This window comes from Vigna unguiculata, chromosome 11, assembly GCF_037176805.1.
Source record: "Vigna unguiculata cultivar grain cowpea cultivar isolate G323 ecotype 2 chromosome 11, ASM3717680v1, whole genome shotgun sequence".
Lineage (NCBI taxonomy): Eukaryota > Viridiplantae > Streptophyta > Magnoliopsida > Fabales > Fabaceae > Vigna > Vigna unguiculata.
This window is the reverse complement of record NC_140802.1, coordinates 3170798-3193555: the sequence shown is the minus strand read 5'-3', so window position 1 is coordinate 3193555 and position 22758 is coordinate 3170798. Positions and strand designations below refer to the sequence as shown.

At 33.2% G+C, this 22758-nt stretch overlaps 2 protein-coding genes across 3 annotated transcripts; both read right to left on the bottom strand.

The window, feature by feature from the left end:
* Window positions 1–8333: 8333 nt before the first annotated feature.
* Window positions 8334–9305, bottom strand: LOC114168147 (protein MIZU-KUSSEI 1). The gene has a single exon (XM_028052880.2). The coding sequence runs from the start codon at window positions 9211–9213 to the stop codon at window positions 8425–8427; it is 789 nt and encodes a 262-aa protein (XP_027908681.2). The 5' UTR covers window positions 9214–9305; the 3' UTR covers window positions 8334–8424.
* Window positions 9306–18310: 9005 nt separating this feature from the next.
* Window positions 18311–22434, bottom strand: LOC114168686 (protein LNK3-like). 2 transcript variants are annotated; one of them, XM_028053590.2, is made up of 8 exons: window positions 22132–22434; window positions 21274–21668; window positions 21044–21074; window positions 20782–20867; window positions 20615–20691; window positions 19787–19903; window positions 19389–19528; window positions 18311–19023 (listed from the first exon to the last, which is right to left on the bottom strand). In XM_028053590.2, exons 2-8 carry the CDS (start codon window positions 21656–21658, stop codon window positions 18789–18791), a joined length of 1071 nt encoding a protein of 356 aa, XP_027909391.2. In that variant the 5' UTR covers window positions 21659–21668; window positions 22132–22434; the 3' UTR covers window positions 18311–18788. The 2 variants fall into 2 exon arrangements, with proteins under 2 accessions (XP_027909391.2, XP_027909392.2); XM_028053591.2 differs by lacking the exon at window positions 21044–21074 and having other exon boundaries at window positions 21282–21668; window positions 22132–22433.
* Window positions 22435–22758: the final 324 nt, after the last annotated feature.

The window sequence follows — 22758 nt, the reverse complement described above, 5'->3', positions numbered from 1 at the left end:
TGTATAACTACTATAACAAAGTTATTAACATTTATTTCATACATAATGTAACTTTCAATTATGAAATTATGTTTATATTTTTAATTTTTTATCATGTAATAACTTTTATCATAAAAAAAAAAAAATGTACGTGACGTACGTGTTTTACTCGTAATTATTAAATACGAAATTATTAATTTTTTGTAATTTTTAATAAATTTAAAAATATAAAATTCAAAATAATGTTCTTTGTATTTGTCGTATATTTTTAGTTTGTGTAAAGTGAAATAGTTTTTTTTTTTTACCTATAAACTCTTTTATATTTAATTGTTCTATCATTTAAATAAATATTACGACAAAAGAAATGATAATTTCAACCAAAATCAAAAGCAATTAACAAGAAGTTGTAAAAAATATAGTGCTTTTCACAGGCTTTATAGATGCAGCAAATACAATTTAAAAATTAGAAAAAAAATAAGACGCAAAGAAATCAATTAAGAAAAGTTTAATTAACAACTCTCATTGCAAAAGAGGTTGAATTATGCTTTAATTTTTTTTTTTTCAATTATAAAAGATATTATAACATCTGAAAACAAATTTACCAAAACTATTTTAAAATAACATAACAAAAACATAAAGATTTTTTATCCTAATTCATCTTGATTATTGACCCTCTTTCAATTCTTGAAAAAAAACCCTTGAAATCAAAAACTTTTTTCTTACTATCACGATTGATTTGTAAAAAAAATATTTTAATTATTTTTTAAAATAATTTAATTACTTTTTAGAATAAATAAATTATTTTTTAGAATTTTTTTTTGTGATATAGCTAAAATTAATTAAAGATAAAGTTAAAATATAGTATATAAGTAGGTATAAATTTCATGTCATAAATTAATTTTATGGACACTCGTTAAGGAATAATAAATACACATTGATTTTGTCATTTTACATTAAAAGTTGAAATAATTAATTATATTAATTAAAATTGTAAGGCCCAATTTTCTGCCCTAATATTTTAAAGGCTGCCTTTGATCTAATGGGCCTAAGGGCTGGCCCAAAGAGGAAAATCAGACCTAATGTGTCATAACCCTAACCATTATGCTCATCTTTGTAAAACAGAACTCATTGCCTCCTTGAGCAGTCGCACTCTCTGTTAGGGTACCAAAGTTCACTCAGATTCACGTTCCGCTTGACCTCGCTTTGGCTCACTTTGCAAATCTGGTTCTAAAGCTGCTATGCTCCGTGGTTTAGTGTCGAAGTCTCGTATAAACCCTTTCCAGGTAAGGGAAGTTAGGGTTTTGTTAAAGTTTTGGTTTTCATACTTTCTTTGATAATATTTCATGGTTTGTTGGATTGCATAATGCTCTGAGCTTATAAAATGTTGTAATGCGTTGTTTAGGTTGTGTTGTTGTACTGTTTCACGAGAGAACAGTGGTGAGCACTGTTTTTCTCGCCCAAGCGAGCCTGTCTTGCCTAGGCGAGATCAACAGAGGCTCGCCCAGGCCATTCTACGCGATTCGTTGCCCAGTCGACCAACTTTTTGAGCTAGCGAACGTCTCGCTCAAGCGAGGAGAGTCTCGCCTAAGCGAGAATGCGTGCAAGGCCACTGTTCTGGAAGTCGAGCTCTCGCCTAGGCGAAAGGAGCTCGCTTGAGCGAGAGTCCTTCTCGCCTGAGCAAGACCTTTCTGCCTGAGCGAGAAGCTAGGCGAGAATGTGGCTGGCTTTGATGTTTCTCTGTTCTCAAATGTTGACTCTATGCTTGTATTGATATTACTTTTAAGGTATGAATTGAGTGACTTTGTATGAATAAGATGGATTATGATTTGTGATTCATGAGTTTTAACATGATGTGAGCATGATGTTTGTATGGGACGATTCATGGAATTAAAATGATGAGTTTGATATGGATTTGACATGAGACATGAGTGAAGCTTGGTTAATGAGTATGGCATGGTGTCAGTATGAAATACACTTCTACATTCGTGGTTTGGGAAGGATGAATGGAATGGATTCAACATGGAATACAAATGAGGATGAATTGTAAAGGTTGGCATGAGATATATACATATGCATGTTAAATATTACTTGTTTGATTATGATTGGTCTATAGTCAGTGCGTAATTCCTTGAAATCTCTAGGTGGGGTTTCAAGGTCGTGCTTCAGTGGTAGGGACGTAATTTCATGGCCCCTTTTAGTAGGTGTCCATGGTGGTGCCCCATCTATATAATTTGGTAAGGATTCAAGGTAAGGATTGCATCCTGACACTCTAAGGAGTCAGTTAGTCTCACTTAGAGCGGACTGACTCTTGTGGTGAGAGTAGCAGGAGGCCTAAAACTCATTAAGGGCTAACCTTGTGTGGGGGGATTGATTCATTGTAACACTTAGTACAACATATATCTCGGGGGTGAGCAGAGGTATTCACCTCAAGTGCAAGCATCCGCTGAATCCGACCAGATTATATGTATCCGGATGAATCGCGTCGAGTCTTAGTGTATTGATTGGAAGGTCATAACATGCCTGGATGATGTGTGTATACTTGACTGTGAAAATATATTTGATTGCATGATAAAACTACTTTTGGCTATAGCTTACCCTTCTGTTTGTTTGTTGTGTGATCTGTACGTGCGGTTCTTCTCTTTTGCAATGATCATCAACTTGTTGATGTGAGCATATGTGAGAACTACCCGCGGTCATCAGGGATATGGAGGTTCCGCTGCATAGTCGACTGGACTTGGGCTCTGCTCTTTAAGTGTTTTGTTAGGGCCATGACCCATGTATTATCATATTGTTTAGTACTGTGTTTCTGATCACATTAGACCTTGTACCTTGTCTTGTTTTGGCATCGTGGTGTGTCTCAGGATTTCCTTTTATAACACTCGGATATCTTTAAGGAGTGAGTTTTTACTCCGTATCTTTGCTCGTATTATTATAGTGTGTAACGTGTCATTTAAGTAAGTTTATTGGACGTTACAAAAATAATATAAATGCACACAACTAATTTTATAAACACAAAAATATCCTTTAAAATTTTTTAAAAATAAAAATAAGCATTTTGAAAACTCAATTAAATCTCAAAATTGATATTTTAATTTTAATTTTAATTTTTTGTAAATATTTAAATGTTTAATACTATTTTTTGTTCATTTTTTTGTTAATTTAAATTTTTTTATCTTTAATTATATTTTAATTTTTAATTATATTATAATATAATTATTTTATTGCTTAATTATTATTTAACTTTTACTCGTAAACATTAAATAAAATATTATAACAATTAACTATGTACAATATTTATGGGTATTCTATCTTTTAAATAAAATAAAACTACATTGGTTATGATTTGGTCAAATTTTATTTAATATTACAATTAACTATAAACTTTTTGTAGATTTCAATATTTATTAATTTTCCTTAACCAATGTTTTTAGGATACTGGTTAACAAAATCTTATGTTAAGTTTAAATTTTACTATTTTAAGATCGTATCAGACTCTATCCTAGGAAGCAGTATAAACAAATTATTTTTTATTAACGATTTATTTTTTACAATTATATTAAACTGTTAGAAAATATTTAATTTTTTTAATTTGTGTAAAAAAATTAAACTGCAACAATTTTTTTTAATATTTTGAATGTTTTTTTACACTTCTCCTTTCTCCCTTTCTTAAAGTTTTATCCATTGAATAATTTTTAACTCATTGCCAAAACTCCTTTTCAACATTTTTGGATCTGATAAATGTTAAAAGAAGTCACCTTCAATGTCGAAGTGAAATTGATAGCCATAAGCCAAAGCCACCTTCAACGTCGAAGCAAAAATGATTGGAGATTCAGTTATGATTTCTTTTTTCTTCTTCTCAATCTCTTTTTGTAGAACCATCCTTATGAGCTCTAATTGGTTCCTCTTCATGACCGATGCTTCTCTCAATTTGCGGTTCTTTTGCCCCAATTTGAGTTTCAATGGTGTGGTGTTTGTCTCTTTCTCTGAATCTTTAGCAATTTCGTAACATTTTCCTTATGTTATCGACTTTGATTATGTAGGAAATTAATCTCACAAAGCTTTAGGTTTTCCATAATTTATTGCTGACACTACCATTTAATGTTGTTTGGTGTAGTTACCAGTAGAGTTAATGAAAAATTTTGATAATTCTTTTATGGATAAAAGAGAACATAATCTCTTTTATTAGGCAGCTAAATATTTGTAAAGAGTATGTTGTCGAAGCTTCTTTGATTAACTGTATCCATGTGTAAAGACTTTCACATATATTTAATAAATAAGTAAATAAAAAATAATAGGACTTGGCAAAGTAGAGTATTTTATGTAAAAAATAAGTAAATAAAAAATAATTTTAAATAAAATTGATAAATGAAATATCGGCTAACACATGAATGAAAAACAATCACTAAATACTTTTAGAATATTAAAACAATTTAAAAATATTTTAAGTATTTTTTATGGTTTTTAATCATAAAAATATTATATATTTTTTTACAGTTTTTAACTGTCAAAAGATGATATATTTTGTGGTAGTTTTTAACCGTCAAAATACAATATATTTTGTAGTGATTTCTAACCATTAAAATATGATATATTTTGTAGCGGTTTTTGACTGTCAAAATATGATATATTTTGTGGCAGTTTTTAACCGTCAAAATATCATCAAATAAAGGGTTAAGTATGTTTTTAGTTCCTGAACTTTGATCCAAAATTGGAATTCATCCCTGTTTGAAACTTCAATACATTTTCGTCCCTAAACTTTAGAAATGAATGAATGCATTTGACACCTTAAAAAAAAGGTAACGTAATTAAGCTAAAAGAATTATATTCATTAATTTTTAAAATTTAGGAACCAAAATGTATTGAAGTTTCGGATAGGAACAAATTCCAATTTTAGGTCAAAGTTCTGGCACTAAAAACATACTTAACCTTAAAATAAAAGTAAATTTTGTAACGATTTTTAACTGCTAGTAATTTACTTTTTTCTTTTTTAATAGCAATACCAGCGGTTAATTTTTTCTTATCAAAAATTGTTTTTGACATGCATAATTTTGATGATTTTTTAAACCGTCATAAATTTCACTTGTGACAGTTTTTAACCTTAAAACTTATAATTGAAACAGTCACAAATGTTCACTTTTTTAGCGGTAAATGTATTGGGTATTGTGCCACCAATATCAATTTTCACTCCAAATGTTCAATCATGGATGTGAGAAAGGGTTTGTTGAAGACATATTTACTATAGATAAAGTTAAATTATAATAAAAGTATAAATATAATCTTACGATAAGTTTTATGAGATTAAATTTAAATTCCACTATTTTATTATTTGCATTAAATTCATCATTTCATAAAGAGTAATTAAAGGTAAGAGAATTTTTTGACTTCGTTCTTATTTGGTGAATTAATCTTCTGAGGAAATGGACATGAGTCTATAGTCCTGGAATTTCCATCAAATACTTCAGACAAACTAAACATATGTTTATTCACATAATTATTCTACTGTGTGGCGTGTTCCATGAAGGCTTCATCTCATTAGTGTAATTTGCGTAACCACGTTATGTATCCCACATGCAAGTGTTAGCTTCCCGTATGCAGTTTGTTTGACTACGAACTTCTCTAAATGCGTTAGATGCAACTTTAAGTTCATTGTCTTGTAAAATTTGTTAGACTAAACACATCAGACGAAGATTTAAGTTGTCCTTCGAGATTCATTTCAAATTAAAATTTCTAATTGTTTAGATAGTCAACATTACAAAGTCTTTCGAATCATATATTATTGTCTTAGATTCAAAGTGTGTACATCGAAATTGACATGTAAGGTCTGGATTATCCTCATATATATATTTTGATGGAAACATTTTTGAACCGTGAAAGACTTGAAAAAAGTTACACTTTTTTAAATTTTTTTAAGAGAATCTAAAACTTTGGGTTCCTCATTCGAGGAAAGGTTTCTCGGAGAAGATTTCATTATGAGAATACTCGCATAGTTTGACATTGAAAGAACAAGAAGATAGCAAAATAACATCAATTCTTATTCAATTTCAAGATGTTTTGTAGTAAGGTAAGTGTATAATCCCCTTGCTCTTCTTATCCTATGGAATGTGATACTCAAAAACAAGGTAGAAATGGACTTAAGTATGGTTGCACAAGGTGAATTAGGCACACATCCTCCAAGACAAACAATGTCCTTGCCATTTTACCATGAAAGAACCTTACCCCTTTGATGTGGGAGTTGAACTCTACACTAACCTCTCTTTTAGTGTTTCATTTAAAAACAAGATTGAGTTCTGGCCGAAACAAGGAGGAATTCAGTGTAACCCTTCCCTAGCTTTGGAGTGCCTAAATTACACTATTTTTAGCGCATTCTAGGTGATGAGGGACTTCTTGCTTCAAGTCTTCTTCTCCCTTCATATCTTGGACAAATTTAACTATGTATTTGGGGTTCTTAATTGAATATTCAAGCCCAAATCAAAGCTCAATTAAGGTTCAAAGAAGTCCACAAACTACACAAAAAATGGAATTACTAACAGGCAAAAAATCATAACAATTATTTGATGTTTTGTACGCATTTCAGAGTTGTATTTGAGTTGTTTATACGATTTGACACATTTTTACTTTAATGTTAAGTCAAATACTATTATGGAATGCGCTTGAAATGTCAAATAAACTTAACAAAATTTGATTAAAAAGACTAAATTCAAGTATTTCAAAAGATGAATGACTAAATTGGTTCAAAATCTTGAAATGAACTAATTCTAAAATTCATTGAAAATTAAGGGATCAAAAACATATTTAACCCTTACTTATAACCATAATTCATTAGTAATTATGCAATTTAGTTCTTTTTTCTTATCCTCCTTATTCTTCTTCTTTGCTCCCTTGTCCTTTGATTTCTTCTCCTCTTCCTCCTCCTCCTTCTTATTCTTCTTCTCAATTGTATTTAATAACACATCTCATTGGATTTGACAAGAATTTGATCCAAAGCAAATGGCGAGAATTTTGACATCTATTTTACTAACAGATCAGTACAACATCTAAATGGCGAGAATTCATTCTTCTCCTTAATGATGAATTCATTATCCATGATAATAATCATCTAAATTACTAACAAATTTATTATCATAAAAATATTTGATAGTAATAAAAATTTTAAAATCTGTCAGTAAACTCTATAAAAATTCAAAAATTCTAAAAATTTTAAATTCATTATTAATTTTAATTTTGTCCCCAATTCAGTTATCATTTTAATTAAAAAGATTCAATATGATTATTCTTTTTTAATTGATATTAACATTGTTTGAAAGATGATCCCGCGCAAGTTTTTAAGTGTTCTTTTCTGAGGTTTTTTCTTCCTTCTTCCTCCACCTTCAATCATCCTTACACCACCCTTTTCGCTATCTTCACCATCTTCCTATCTTCACCATCCCCCTCGTTTAGTAAAATCTTTTCCGGACAAGAATGTACGACTGATATGGGTGAAACTCTAAACTAGAATGCATTGTTGTTTTGTGACTTTGATGGGTAAAAAATGAGAGAATTTCCTCTAAATTTCCAAATGGAAGATGTTGGAAAATATTGGTAGACAACCTTGTGAGATGCTTGTAATTGTCTTGGATCATAGTGTTTGGATTTTGAGCATTGGAATTGAAACTGTGGAAGTAATTTTGTAGAAAAAATAAGAATGATTGGTTCTCAGGTTTCAAGCAATGATCAACCCAAAATTTGATGAAAAAGTGAGTGCATTGAACAACTCGCATCAAATTAATGATGTTATCATAAACGTTGTTGCTGCTGCAAACACCAAAATGTGTTGTAAAGTCTTCTCTTCTATCAATCTTCTATTAGACATATCTAATTGTCTCATTTGATTCTTCTCTCCAGACAGAGATCCTCTCTTTGTTAACACCTCTTTCTTGTGAGAAATGTTGTCATACAAGTTTGAAGATTGTAGAGAAGAGAGGAAGAAAAGAAAAAGTGGTGGTGGAAGGTGGTGACTGGTGGAGGAAGTTAGAGGGAAAAAGAAAAAAATTAACATAAAGGAATTTATTGTAGCCACGATCATATTGGTCTTCTTCACGTCATCCCCTCTACACGTAAGATTATATCAAGTATTCTCACATATTCACTCTAACGAATTAATAATTAATGAAAAGTGAAACTATACAAAAATATTTTACGAAACCCAATAAACCTCGTCACGTTATGTAACGAAAGCAAATTCATCAAGAACAATTGTTTTAGTTATCAATTGTTTTAGTACATCGAAATATTAACATAAACAAAATTGTTTTAGTGAACATTCAAAGCTACACCCGAAACAAATCTCAAAACTAAGGATCATATCAATTCAAAGTGGCATTTATAACTGTAACTACAATTTGAAACCTTTACACATAATCTAAAAGATTCATCCTTTTTTCTGACATGCCATGATGCCACCACATATTAAACCCTAACGAAGAAGAGACTAAGTTCAGGCCCGTTATCATTTCCATCAGGCATCATCATGTAATAAGTCTCAGAGTCTTTAGACCCAATCACTCGTTCAAAATTGGCCCTCGTGTATAAGAGTTCACCATCATGAGGATCCGAAATCTCATTGGGAAGAACACCAACAGCCACAGACACTGCATGCAACAACTGCATCACGTTCAAGTCATCATCTGTGGCTTCTCTCTTCACCCCATAACCCGTTTTCTTCCCATTGCAAAACAATGTCCAAATGGGTTCATCAATGATCCTAATCTTCTCGCTGTTGTGAGCGCGTCTCTCACACTCTAACGCTATCCTATTTAGCCCCGTTCCCATTTCTTGGAACAATTTCCCTGTGGGGATAGCCAGCTCCAAGAGCAGGAACGGTTCGCAATTAGGGTTTGTTTGGAATGCAAGGTTTACCCTAGCTTTCCGGTGCCCGAATAGGGTTCCGGTGATCCTTGTGCCGCCATGGATGTATACCTCGCTGCCACGGCTCCTCATAACTGTTGGCATCTTGCACGACGGCGCGATGATCGGAAGAGATCGGAAAACCGATCGGAACCTTCGATAGAGCTTGTTGGACTTGGAATCGCGTTTGCTCTTGGTGTTTGCCGGTTGAAGTGAGATGGTCATTCGAAGTGGGAGGGAGGGTTTTTCCATGGTTGCTTCATTGGATAACAATGGCGGTGGAGGTGGAGGTGGTGATGGTATTGACAATGGTGATGGTATTGACAAGGGTGATGATAACAGTGATGTCATTGATGTTTCTGGGAAGAGAATGGAATCAGTAACAGAGGAAACTTTTGTTGTTTGGTTTGAGAAAATTAAGGATGAAGGTTTGGTGAATCTGTTGCGTTTTGGGCGCTTATGTAGAAGGTGTTTTGATGTATACGAAGAAAACATCATTGTGGGGTGCACGTTGGTGTTTGGTGGCTGTTCATTTATATGAAGATTTGAAAACACTTCTTATCTTTTTCATTTTTGTGTCAGCTTTTATGTTTAACTATTCAGTTACATGTTAGTTTCTGAAGATAATTGAGAGCGGGTAATGAATTGGTTTGGATTGTTGAACAATGGGATTAAAAATAGGTAAAATTGATGTCGTGTTTGGTTAAATCTCTTCTGGATTTTCAGAAGTTTTACTTTTAGTTTTTTAATGGTTGTTTGATTTTCTGGTTTTTTTATCCAACTGGAATAACTAGTTGCAAGCTCACTGATTTACCGGAATAATTGCTTAAATATAGAATTTGGATTCCTACTAATTTTTTTTTCTTAATTTTTTTTCTTCCTCGCTTTCGAAATACATCGATTATTACTCATTTTTTATATTTTAAAATACATTAAAAAGATATTTAATTCTAAAAAAACTTAGTTCTTGTCAAAATTAATTATTATCGCACCAAAGCAATAATCAACTTTGTGCTTTGCATAGAGTAATTTGAGTTAGATTTATTGGTAGAAACAGTTTTTAATCTTTTTTTTATATCACTTGTTACCTTTTATAATTTTCTCTATTTCTTTCTTTTAACTAAGTGTTTTTTTCAATCACTCGTGTTAAAAGAAAATAATTAACTTTAGATATTTATTTTTGCTTTCTTTGTCACCCATCCAAACAATTGAAAATATTTTTTTAACTAAATTTTTTCTATTTGTATCTATATGAACGATACATTATTTTTATTACTTTTTCTTCCTATTATTTTCTCTTTATTTCCTTTTTTTTATTTTAGGTCTAATTCAAACAAAATTAAAGTCACCAGTTGACAAACTTGTCATATGTAATAACTTATTATTGAACAATAATATAAAACTATTTATAAGGTGAGTCCATTTTTATATATTTCTTTCTTAGTGTTTGAGTTTAATTTTCTAACATATTTCGATCCCATTGATCTCATAGTTGTTAAAAAAAAAGTATTCACTCAATATTTATGTCTTTTTTTTTTCTGGGAAAATATATTCTGATCACATGATACATAACCTCACGTGATAATTTACATTATTGATTTTAGTAGGGGTGGGCATGGATCGGACTTTTAATGATCCAATCCACATCCATTTTATATCCAAATAATTGGATTAGATTTTTGACCCAAATCCATTTTTTTAGCAAAAGTAGTTTGGATTTTTTTAAAATTCAAATCCAAATATTTGGATCAAGATTTAAATCCAATCCAAATATTTGGATCAAGTTCAAAATCCAGAATCCATTTTTAATAAAACAAATTTAAATTGAATTTCTTAAAACTTGTATCATTAAGGCCCGGATGACTCGGATGGGACCGACGATCCGGACGACCCAGACAGGCCCGAACGAGCTCAACAACCAGAATGGGCCCGAAAACACGAACAGGCTCGACGACACGAACGAGCCGGACGACCCGAATGGGCCCAATGACCCGGACGGACCCGTCCATATACTCGGGCCCAATCGGGTAGTCGGGCACGTTCGAGTCGTGGGGCCCGTCTGGGTTGTCGGGTACGTCAAGGTCATCAGGCTCGTCTAAGTCGTCGGGCATTTCTGGGTCGTCAGCCCGTTCGGATCGTAGGGTTCGTCCGGGATGTCGAGCCCGTCTGGGTCGTAGGGCCCGTCCGGGTCGACGCTCCCGTTCGTGTCATCGTGCCATCTGGGTCGTAAGGCCCGTGTAGGTCGTCAGGATCGTCTAGGTCGTCGGGCCCGTCAGGGTCGTCCAAGTCGTCAGGTCCGTCCGGATCGTCGAGCCCATCAGGGTCGTCCGGCTCATTCGTTATTTGTGTCCATCCGAGTCGTAAGGCCCATGTAGGTCATCAGACCCGTCCGAGTCGTTGGGCCAGTCTGGGTCGTCGGGCCCATCCAGGTCGTTTGGCGCATCTGTGTCTTCAAGCCCGTTCGGGTCGTCGGGCCTGTCCGGGTTTTTGGGCCTGCCTGACCCGTTCGGGTATTTGGGCTGCCTGACCTATTTTCGTCATTGGTTCTGCTTGGTTCGTTCGGGTTTTCAGGTCCGCGTGACCCTTTCGGGTCTTCGAGTCTGCCTGACTCGTTCGGGTCTGCCTGACCCGTTCGGGTCTTCGGGCCCGCCTTACCTGTTCGATTCTTCGAGCCTGCCTGACTCGTTCGGGTCATCGGGCTCGCTTGATCCGTTCGGGTCTTCGGGCCTACCTGACCCGTTCGGTTCTTCGAGCTCGCTTGACCCATTCGGGTCATCGAGCCCGCTTGGCCCGTTCGGGTCTTCGAGCCCGCTTGGCCCGTTCGGGTCTTCGAGCCCGCTTGGCCCGTTTGGATCTTCGAGCCTGCCTAGCCTGTTTTGGTTTTCGGGCCCGTTTGGCCCGTTTAGGTCTTCGGGCCCAGCTGGCTCATCAGGTCATTGGGCCTGATTGACTCATTCGGTTTGTCGGGCCCGCCTAGCTCGTTCATATCTTTAGGCCTGCCCAACCTCTTATGATTGTCGGGTCTGCCCGATCCGTATAGGTTGTCGAGCAAGGCCCGTCCAAGTCTGAATTTAGCATAGTCCATCTCAATCTTTAGTCTAACCCAACTAAAAATTTAAATTAAAAATTTGGATTGGACTTTTTGGATTATCCATATTTAAAAATCTTGATTTATAAAATGGATATCCAATCCATAAGATATATAAAATGTAAATTAGATTAAAATCCAAATCCATTAAATGGATTTTAAATGGATTAGATTTTTAATAAAATGGATTATAAATGGATTGGATTGGAGCAAAAGTGGATTGGATCAAGAAAATTAAATTTTTTGCCCACCCCTAGATTTTAGAATATTTAAAATATGTTTTTTTTTCTTTGCAATATTGAGATTGAATTCTTTCCTTTTGAAAATAACATATTTATCTCAAATATTACGAACCAAAAGCATAACTAAAATTTAGAAAACATTCAATTATTTTATTTCATTTGACGTACTTATTTATTACATCATTTATTATATTCATTGTTTTTTATATTTTATTATTACTTTCTTAATTATAAAACCCTTTTTAATTTGGTTTTGTGAAAAAGAGCAACATAAGGAGGGCGAACAACATGCGGTGCGCGGAGGACGCGCGAATAGCTCGCGGACGGTGCGCAGAGGACGCGCAGATAGCTAACGAACGGTGTGTGGAGGACGCGCAGACAGCTTGCGGACGGTGTGCGGAGGACGAGCGGACAACTCGCAGACGGAGTGCAGGCAGTGCGGACGGCGTGCAAACGATGCAGACGGCGCGGACGACGAGCGGAGGGCGAACAGACGGTGAGCGAATGGCATGAGAACGGTGCGCGAATAACTGTTTCGAGAAAGAAAATATGCTTCTGAATGTTGGAGAAAATGGAGACGAGAAAGAGAAAAAGAAAAGAGGAAAGGAAAAAAATTAGGGATTTAAAGATATTATAACAGGTTTCCGTAAATCTGTCATAATATATTTTTAATATAATTTCAATTTTGCCACGTGCCCATCTACTATGATAGGTCCTTTGCACCTGTCATAATAAATTTTTCCTTCTCACTTATTATGATAGATTCTTTTTTACCAGTCATAATAATTGTTACTTTTATTACAAAAATGTCATCAGTCAATTCATTATGATAGGTGGCTTATACCTGTCATAATAAGTAGTAATAGATTCCTCTTTTTTCACTAGTGATTTTTACTTTCTTACTTATATACTTCAATGTATGAACCGATAGGTTATTGTCAAAGATAATAAAATGGGTTAGTTTAATCTATTTGGACTTGATCTTGAAAATAGGTCTAATGTATCACTTAAAAACAACGAAAATGTTATTTTGACTCCAAATTTTTAACTCATTTTTTACACCGGTGACTTGTCTCACTGACTAACGTTTTGTCCAATTTTCCTTTTGTTTTTTCTTTTGCAGCGGCACGTGTGGGAGAAAGGATGGAAAAGTGTAAGTGGCAGTGGAAGAAAGACGAAACCCAAAGGGATGAAACACCAAACGGAGAAAGACCAACCCACTTCAACCCATTTCAATCCACTTTACCCAACATAGAAATAGGGCATTAGGGATCTCTTCTCGACGACGAGACATAACCGCGACTTCAGAGTGCGTGAGAATCACTACCTCGCGAGTGATGCAACGACTTCAACCAATAGAAAAGCACGGAGTTAGGTTTGAGTTGTCTATGGCGATGGGTGGTTTATGAGTGTGATGGGTTTATATTTTTTATATATGATATGGGTTATAGTTATAGTTATGGTCATGGTTATTGAGAGATTGTGGTTCCATATGGTTATATGACATTAGTCTTACACATATAAGACCTTAGACACCACTTTTTACACCTAAACCTTAAGGAAATGTTGTTATGGGTCTTTATTCTTATATAGTGTTCAACTTTGTCTTTTCTATCCAATGTGGGACTTTTGACTCACACTTGGACTATTCCCAACAGAGTGGGCTTTTTTGGATATGGGAAGAAAAGGAACCCAAATTAGTTTCATAGGTTTAGGATTGTTGTTAACTTGATAACATGTACAAATTGTTAGGGATGTTGTATGATTAAAAGACTTATACATTAACCATATTCTGGTATGGCATAGTGATGCATGTATGATCTTGTTTATTTAGTTCTTATTTCCCAAATTGTTGTTTATGTACGATATTGGTAATATGAAGGTGTACAAGTAGTTATGTGTTGAGTAAAAGACTTCTACATTAACCAATCACAGTTGTTACAGATGTGGGGATCCATGTGATAATAAGTGGGGAGTTGTTGTTTGGTTTTTGCACGTTTGTCAGACAGATGTTATAAACACAAACATTATTATAGGTACAAAAAATGGAGGATACAATTTACATGAGACTCAATTTGATGAAGGAAATTGTGGATTAGATTGATGTTTAACAAAAACAAAATCAACAACCACTTCTGTAACAAGTTTGGGGATTTACGTAATAATAAATGGGGAGTGGCGTTTTGTTTTTTGAACGCGTGAAAAACAACTCTTATGAAGACATACATTACTATGTGTATGTTAAGTGAACAATAGAATTGATATGTAAGTGATTACAAACAAGAAAATGGTGGATTTCTTTGATGTTTAAAAGAAAAATAAAATTGATCACGATTGTTACATATGTGGGGATCCATGTAGTAATAAATGAGGAGTTGTGGTTTGGTTTTTGCACGCTTGTCAAACAGATGTTATAAACACAAACATTATTATAAGTACAAAAAATGGAGAATACGATTTACGTGAGACTCAATTTGATGAAGGAAATTTGTGGATTAGATTGATGTTTAACAAAAACAAAATCAACAACCACCTCTGTCACAGGTTTGGGGATTTATATGATGATAAGTGGGGAGTGACGTTGTGCTTATGGGGAGTGGCATTTTAGTGACATATACAGAGGTGGTTGTTGATTTTGTTTCTGTTAAACATCAATCTAATCCACAATTTCCTTCGTCAAATTGAGTCCCATGTAAATTGTATCCTCCATTTTTTGTACTTATAATAATGTTTGTGTTTATAACATCTGTTTGAACAGCGTGCAAAAATCAAACCAAAACTCCCCACTTATTACCACATGGATCCCCACATCTGTAACAATTGTGATCAATTTTATTTTTCCTTTAAACATCAAAGAAATCCACCATTGTCCTGTTTGTAATCACTCACATGTCAATTCTATTGTTCACTTAACATACACATAATGTATGTCTTCATAAGAGTTGTTTTTGACGCGTTCAAAAAACACAACGCCACTACCCATTTATTATTACATAAATCCTCAAACTTGTTATAGAGGTGGTTGTTGATTTTGTTTTTGTTAAACATAAATCCAATCCACAATTTCCTTCATCAAATTGAGTCCTATGTAAATTGTATCCTCCATTTTTTGTACTTATAATAATGTTTGTGTTTATAACATATGTTTGACAAACGTGCAAAAACCAAACGATAACTCCCCACTTATTACCACATGGCTCCCCACATCTGTAACAACCGTGATTGGTTAATGTAGAAGTCTTTTACTCAACACATAACTACTTGTACACCTGCATATTACCAATATCGTACATAGACAACAATTCTGGAAATAGAAACTGAATAAACAAGATCATACATGCATCACTATGCCATACCAGAATATGGTTAATGCATAAGTCTTTTAATCATACAACATCCCTAACAATTTGTACATGTTATCAAGTTAACAACAATCCTAAACCTATGAAACTAATTTGGGTTCCTTTTCTTCCCATATCCAACAAAGCCCACTCATAAACCATTCATCGCCGTAGACAACTCAAACCTAACTTCATGCTTTTCTGTTGGTTGAAGTCGTTGCATCACTCACGAGGTAGTGATTCTCACGCACTCTGAAGTCGCGGTTTTGTCTCGTCGTTGGGAAGAGATCCCTAATGCCCTGTTTCTATGTTGGGTAAAGTGGATTGAAATGGGTTGAAGTGGGTTGGTCTTTCTCCTGTTGGTGTTTCGTCCCTTTAGGTTTCGTCTTTCTTCCACTGCCACTTTCACTTTTTCATCCTTTCTCCCACACGTGCTGCTGCAAAAGAAAATTGGACAAAACGTTAGTTATTAAGAAACGTCATCGGTGTAAAAAATGAGTTAAAAGTTTAGAGTCAAAATAACATTTTCATAAAAACAAATCCCACCTCGTGATGATAGGCTTATCTATAAAAAAAAAAAAAAAGGATTTTTTTAAATAAAATTATTTCAAGTAGAAAATTTAATTAAAAATAAAAACCATTTCAATAATTTATTGTTTATTATATTTTTTCATTAATGTTAATGTGAACTTGATTAGATGAGAAGGTGGGAGTTGATTTCGGCATTTTAAATTTAAAAATATTTAATTTAAATTTAGCGAGAGTTTATTTTTTATTTAAATACTAAGTTTATTAAAACTAGAGAAATTTAATTTATAATATATGATGACGATTACACGAGAGTGTAAAAGTTGATTTTTAATTTTAAACTTAAAAATATTTAGTTAAAATTAAAATTAAAATGGTTAAGTAGTGTTTTAAATAATAAAATTTTTATTTATGCATACATTTTTTTTTCTTAAAAATTGAATATTTTAATAATAAAATTAACCTTCCTCTAGAAATTGTGAAGATTTCTGGAGCACTAAGAATATATATATATATATATATATATATATATATATATTACTCTGAAGAATCAAGAATTTATGAAACGCACGTGTTTTACGAGAATATTGCTAGAGTGTATTGAAATTTGGGATAATAATATTCTAAAATATAATAGAAATAATTATTTGATAGCATTATAGACTAAGAATTGAGAAAGCATAAAGTTTTCCATTTTTAATTCTTTAATACTTTTTTTTATTTTAATTAATTAATAATAGTACTGATAAAAAAAAAAATCTGAAGCTTGACGTAAGTGCCTCTCTAATAATCAAATCCGAGTTTAGAGTTTCCAAAATTTTATGCGCAAGTTTAGACATAGTTGAATACACGTGGCCGCACCAGAACATTTTCAGTGTATTGCGCGATCTTACTTTCCCTTTTTTTTCTTTTTAAATAAAAATTCTTCGATCTGGTGTTGAAAATTCAAGTTAAAGTGAGGGGGCTGAATTTCTAATTTTATATTAAAAAAATGAAATTAATTGAAAATATTGATAATGTGTGGTGAAATAAAGTCACACAAACTAGATAATTAAATTTTGGATAATAAAGGTTTGGTTATCTATCGAAATTTATCATGTAAATTTTTTCCATATTATAAGTGAATAAATTTATCACGTTTTTAGAAAAATAAAATTATGCAAATTAACTAGAAAACACTTTCTCTAACAATTAGATGGATAAAAAAAGTACTTAAATAACTTTTAAATATTTCCTTTTATTGGTGCAAGTAGTTTTAGTATGCATTACAAGGTAATATGATATCCATAACAATAGATGGATAAAAAAGTACTTAAATAACTTTTAAATGTTTTCCTTTTATTGGTGCAAGTATATATTTTTAGTATGCATTATTTTGTAATCTTAATCACAAGGAAGAGTATTCAAGAATTTATTTGTGAGGATCAATTGATTTTAATTTTTGTTTTGGAAATGCTTATTGTTAAAAAGAAACTCTATTTTCCGTAGAAAAACATCTCAAAACAAAAGCAATCTTAATTATACCAAACATGTCCTAAATACATTTCATAATGTCAGACATTAATATAGCTAAACGTCAGATATATTGAGTTTTGTATGCAACGGTAGTTGTGTTTAATTTATTAGAATTGAAAATATTGGCCAATAGTGGTTATATATATTAAGATAAAAATAACTAAAAGCCCTTAAATTATTCATATTTAATTATTAATATTTTGAGCCTTCATTGACAATTTAACATGGAATAAATTAAACGGCAAATTAAAAAAAATAATCTGAAAGCAATTTAATTTATTAGAATTCTCCTAAGTCTCTCAAGTCTGAACTCACAAGTAATAAAAAATATACAAAAGTCAACCTTTTGAAATCAAGTTTATTTAAGAAGAAAAAGAAATGATATTGTTTCCCATTATTTTTTTCTTTCCTCAGACCTTTTAGCATACAATAATTTTATCCCCCTAAGAAAAGAACACGAAATTGAGCATTTCTTGAAGTCAATGTAAACATAAATAAATATAAAAAGGTAAATTTCCCTTATTATTAAACTATGAAATTAGTCCCTTAGTGGATACCCACAAATCCTTTCTAATATGTTAGACATGTTACATCTTCCATTTACTTTGCAAGCATTTTCTTCCATTTTTTTCAACCATTTCTCAAGAAGAACAAAGTCATATTACAGAATATACCAATACTTTCTTGGGGCATTACTAATTATTTCAACTCCATTGCTAAGTTGGTACAAAATATAAAATGAATAAAAGAGCAATGAATGCATTTGTTCTTCTGCTTCATCAATTCAATCATTTTCACTCCAAGAAAAATACTTTAGGGTTCAACACCTGAGAATCCTGAACTGACCCCCTCTTTGCTTCTTCCTAGTTGATCAGTTCAATCATACATTCCAATCAAAATCAAAATTGAGCTGATGGGTACATTCAGCCATTGATAGAAGTTGCAGAACACAAATAATGTAAGTGCAAAAGCATATGTACATAGAGATCTCATAAGCCAAAACTAGTCAAAATTCCTTGCCACTTTAAGGGGTTGCTTAATTACAGGAAATTAGTTTTTCTACTTTTTTTTTTTTTTTTTTGGTTTAGGTACTAGGAAGCAGCAGCTACAAAAACATCATTTAACTAAACTCAAGCATGAATGACTTCTAAGTAGGATCTTCATTGGCAATATATGATTCTCTGCTTTACTAGTTCATCCTTGGAATGGAACCTAAGCATGTGCAGGTAACTTTTCTGGGTGAGGAGAATGAGATTTTTGTGTTACATCCAAGGCTTTTGAGCTTTGTTCTTGAAGAACTCTACTTCCAGTAACTTCCCGCTTCATGTTAACTAGTGTTGTAAAAGGAATATCTAGTATGTTAATTTCCATCTTGTTGAACATGAGGTTTGCAACAGCTCTGTCAACAATGTTGGTCTCTGATTCCATTGATTTTTTGTCCACAGACCTGCAACATTTCAACCAAGGGTTTTCATCTTTTAAGTATTTAGTGGAAAGCCAGAACTGCATACTATTATGTGGACTTGTGTTGTGTTTAACACCACCAATACTCAGTGTCTCACAAAGAGTTACGGAAGAATGAATAAGTATTAAAAAACTTGACTAGAATATGCAGAACATGCTTTTAAACAATGGTAAAACCATATTTCATGCCAAAAAAGAAGTATAGAAGGAGTTAGAGTGCAATTTGTGATGAGTAGTTCAGGCCAAACAAACCGAGCAGAAGTTTATGCTATCATCCAAATCAACAAAGAGTTACAGTTTCAGTATCAAAAGAACATAACAGGCTTGCAACATATGTATATCATGTACCTCATTGTTTCATTGTAAACTGAGTGTGGCATTTCTTGATGCATGTTAAGGTCTCCATCCAAATCTTCTACTACATGTTTTGTATTTTTGGCAAGGCGAAACAGGGCATCTCGGAAGCAGATTCGAGTCTTCTCTGTTAACTAATCATGATTGACAGGGAGAAAAAGTTACCAACAAGTATATTGCATGATAAATGCTAGTAATACACTTTTTTTCATCACAGTCTTTGTTATTGAGTGAAATCTATAAGTCTCACTAGATAGGGAGTGAGATTGCATTATTTAGTTTGGAACATAGACTTCAAGCAAGAATAGAATATGTTGAAAAATAGTGTGTTTAGTAGCATTTCTTATTATTGCATTTAGTCATGCCAGTAACTTCAGTTCCCTGTCACATACCTGTGCAATTAACATCTCAAATCCCTGCAGTGTAAATTCCTCAAGGGATAATTGCTCAGGCATAATCTTGTCTCCATTAGACTGCTCAAAAGGGTCCAAGATTTTGATCGCACGTGCCTTCAAGAGAGAAAAAAAAAGATTACATTACACAGTACAGTAACCCTTCAAACTAGAACCTAAAAGGAACTTTGCAATTAGAACTTGTATGCAAATTAGTTCTGTTAGTTTAAATAATATATCCAATCATGACTTACTCTTTATCTCCACAAAATACTACACAAACCAGAAATACTAGTACACTACAGGTATAGTTACTTCTCTTTTTTTCTGCCTTTTCATGATGTCAACTTGTTAAGATTAAAGAAAAGAAATCATTGGATAACATGGTTCCTGCTAGAGCAGAACCTTGAAGGAAGAAATACTTAAAACTACAGCAAAGTTTGTAAAACATAAAAGTATCTCCACAATACAGAAGTTAACATTGATAAAAATTTAGATACACTTCCTAAATTCTGCTGCTACTTTCTCAAATCAGAAATAGAGTTTACTTCAATATTAGTGTAGTAAAAATATGAATTAAAGGATTATGCAAATTGCCTAAGTGAACTTCAGTTCTGACTAGAGAACAAGGCCAACAAAACTTGGAAAACTGTATCCAAGTTTTGTCCATAGCAATTGTAGTTTGTTGTATGTAATACATGTTACTGCATAAGAAATGAGTTTCACAGCACATACATGACAATTTTGATATGATTGCAAGTTCTTCACTGACTACAAATTTATGATTCGGAAACACTATTCAAGTACAAAACCAAAGGTAATTATTACCTCTATATCCTGGCAATCCTTAGAGTCAGAGTTGCAAGGAACAAACCCTGAAGCTGCAACATCTTTCTGCACTACACCTGATAGAGAAATAACTAATTAGTAACTTGTACATCCATATCATAGATATTTGTTAATTACTTGTTCACACATTAAAATGTATTGATCACCGTTGGTGTTGCTGCTTTGGTTCTCAGGATAAAGGAAAGATTTGTGAAGGTTTTCAACACAGGGAAAATCTTCAAGTACAGAATCCCTGCATTATGTGAAACATGTGAAGACTGTCAGACAAAATATAGTCACATGAATTGGAATAACTTCATGCTTATGGTAAGCAAGTGAATATTGAATGTCAGTGTTGAGTTACAAATGTAATGGAAAAGTAAAAAAGAATTTTCATTATAGAATTATTAAAGAAAATAGAGCCCTTACCATGCTATAACAGGTTCATTCTTATAGAGTTCTGGGAACAAATAAGTATGATTGTGTTAGTCTGTACTGGCTCTAATCATTATCATAAATATGGTGAAATTTGCAATGAAAAAACACCACAGAGAAATTCATTTTGTACTGGACTTGCTACAGTGCAAGCATGTTTGAGATGCTACATGATTTCATTATCATACAGGCATAAAACCAAGAATCTTAGTCCCAGAAGTTACGCTTGTACAAGAAAATGTCATCCACATGTTCGAAAGTCGATAGGTCTTGAAGCTCGTATTTGGACTGATGATCACACGAGAGTCCTGTTTGTTGAAATTGCTCAGACAATCCTCCACACACACTTGAGCTGCTAGATTGATCTTTGTCTTGTAGATAAGGGTCAAATTCAATTTCATCTTCGAAACTTTTATCAATGAAATTGAATTCTACCTCTGTTGCATCTGTGTTCTTGGTCAAATACTCCTCCTGAGTTGAATTAAAGCATTCAGGTGCTTTTATTCCCCATTCTGACCAGCGCCCTGGTGAAGAATACCTTTCCAGTAAATCTTCTTGATCTTTTGGTAAAACAAATTCACTATTTTCACATCCATAGTACCAATCCATGCCAAATAGTCTGTATAATGTTCAAAATGTTTGAAGATTAGCAAGTAAAAGATGCCCTTTTCAAATGGAAATATGCTGAATTTATTGACTCAGATAAACAAGCTTTTTGATCAACACAAAAGGAGAACTTCATTCAACCAAACAAAAATTAGGTATGAAATTGTATTCCCTTCATTCAATGAGTTTCCCTTCAATTATAAATAAAATCCCCATTCCTTTCCCTTCCCTATCCTTATCAAAGAATGAAACCCCACTTCATTTAACCCTTTAAAATGTTGTAAAAAACAAAAACAACCTGCGAAAGTTATAATCTTGATGAAACTAACACTAATCACCATATATCTTTGACACCCTCATAGAAAATGAAAAGAGAAAAACAGAAAAAACTTCCTCTAAACTGTTGAATTTCCTTAAATTCATCAACGGAACTTTTTCACATATAATAATCGAAAGAGGGGTTGAAAAGAACATACCTTTCTATGGCTTATGAAGTGAGAGAACCAGACTTCTGATTGATGAAAGCAAACCAAGCCAGTTGGAGATCACAGTACTCAGTGACAAACAAAACAAAGACTTGGTAAGAGGTTTAGTAGGGGTTCACAGAATTTTCAGTGACAAACAAAACAGAACTTGGCAAGAGGTTTTTGCTGGGTTCACAGAAAATTTTCGGTTCTGAAGGGTGTGGTTTTGAGTGGTCAAGTGACAAGTTTCATTTTGACACAGTTGTAAGAAAGGCTTAATATATAGCGAGATGAAGTTCCATATTGTGTTAATCTTCAGAGAGACAGTTGTAAACAAACAAAAAGGAAAAAAGAAAGAGACTTTTTATGTGTTTGTGGCTGAGAATGTTTTGGTGCCGAGATTTGTGGCCTAAAGTTCTCCATCTAAAACTGAAACCTTATTGGGCAGGTCCCATTTCAGCATTTGAGATTTGAGCATGTGGCAGTGGTGGCCTCAAAAGTAGACCCCAAGTTTAGAACTTTTTAGCTGCAAAATCCTGGTAGATGCCTTAAAGATCACATTCTGAACATGCCCTTCACCAATTTATTCATGTAAAAGTAAGAGTTGAAAATAAATTTTATGTATTTGAGGTGAAATAA

Excerpts from the sequence above, each read along its gene's own strand:
- LOC114168147 (XM_028052880.2), bottom strand. The coding sequence starts at position 9,213 with ATGACATCACTGTTATCATCACCCTTGTCAATACCATCACCATTGTCA.
- LOC114168686 (XM_028053590.2), bottom strand. The coding sequence starts at position 21,658 with ATGGATTGGTACTATGGATGTGAAAATAGTGAATTTGTTTTACCAAAA. Across the intron at positions 20,692-20,781 it reads CCAAAGCAGCAACACCAACG|GTGTAGTGCAGAAAGATGTT; the intron begins GTGATCAATACA and ends TTTCTCTATCAG. Across the intron at positions 19,529-19,786 it reads TTGAGATGTTAATTGCACAG|TTAACAGAGAAGACTCGAAT; the intron begins GTATGTGACAGG and ends AATCATGATTAG.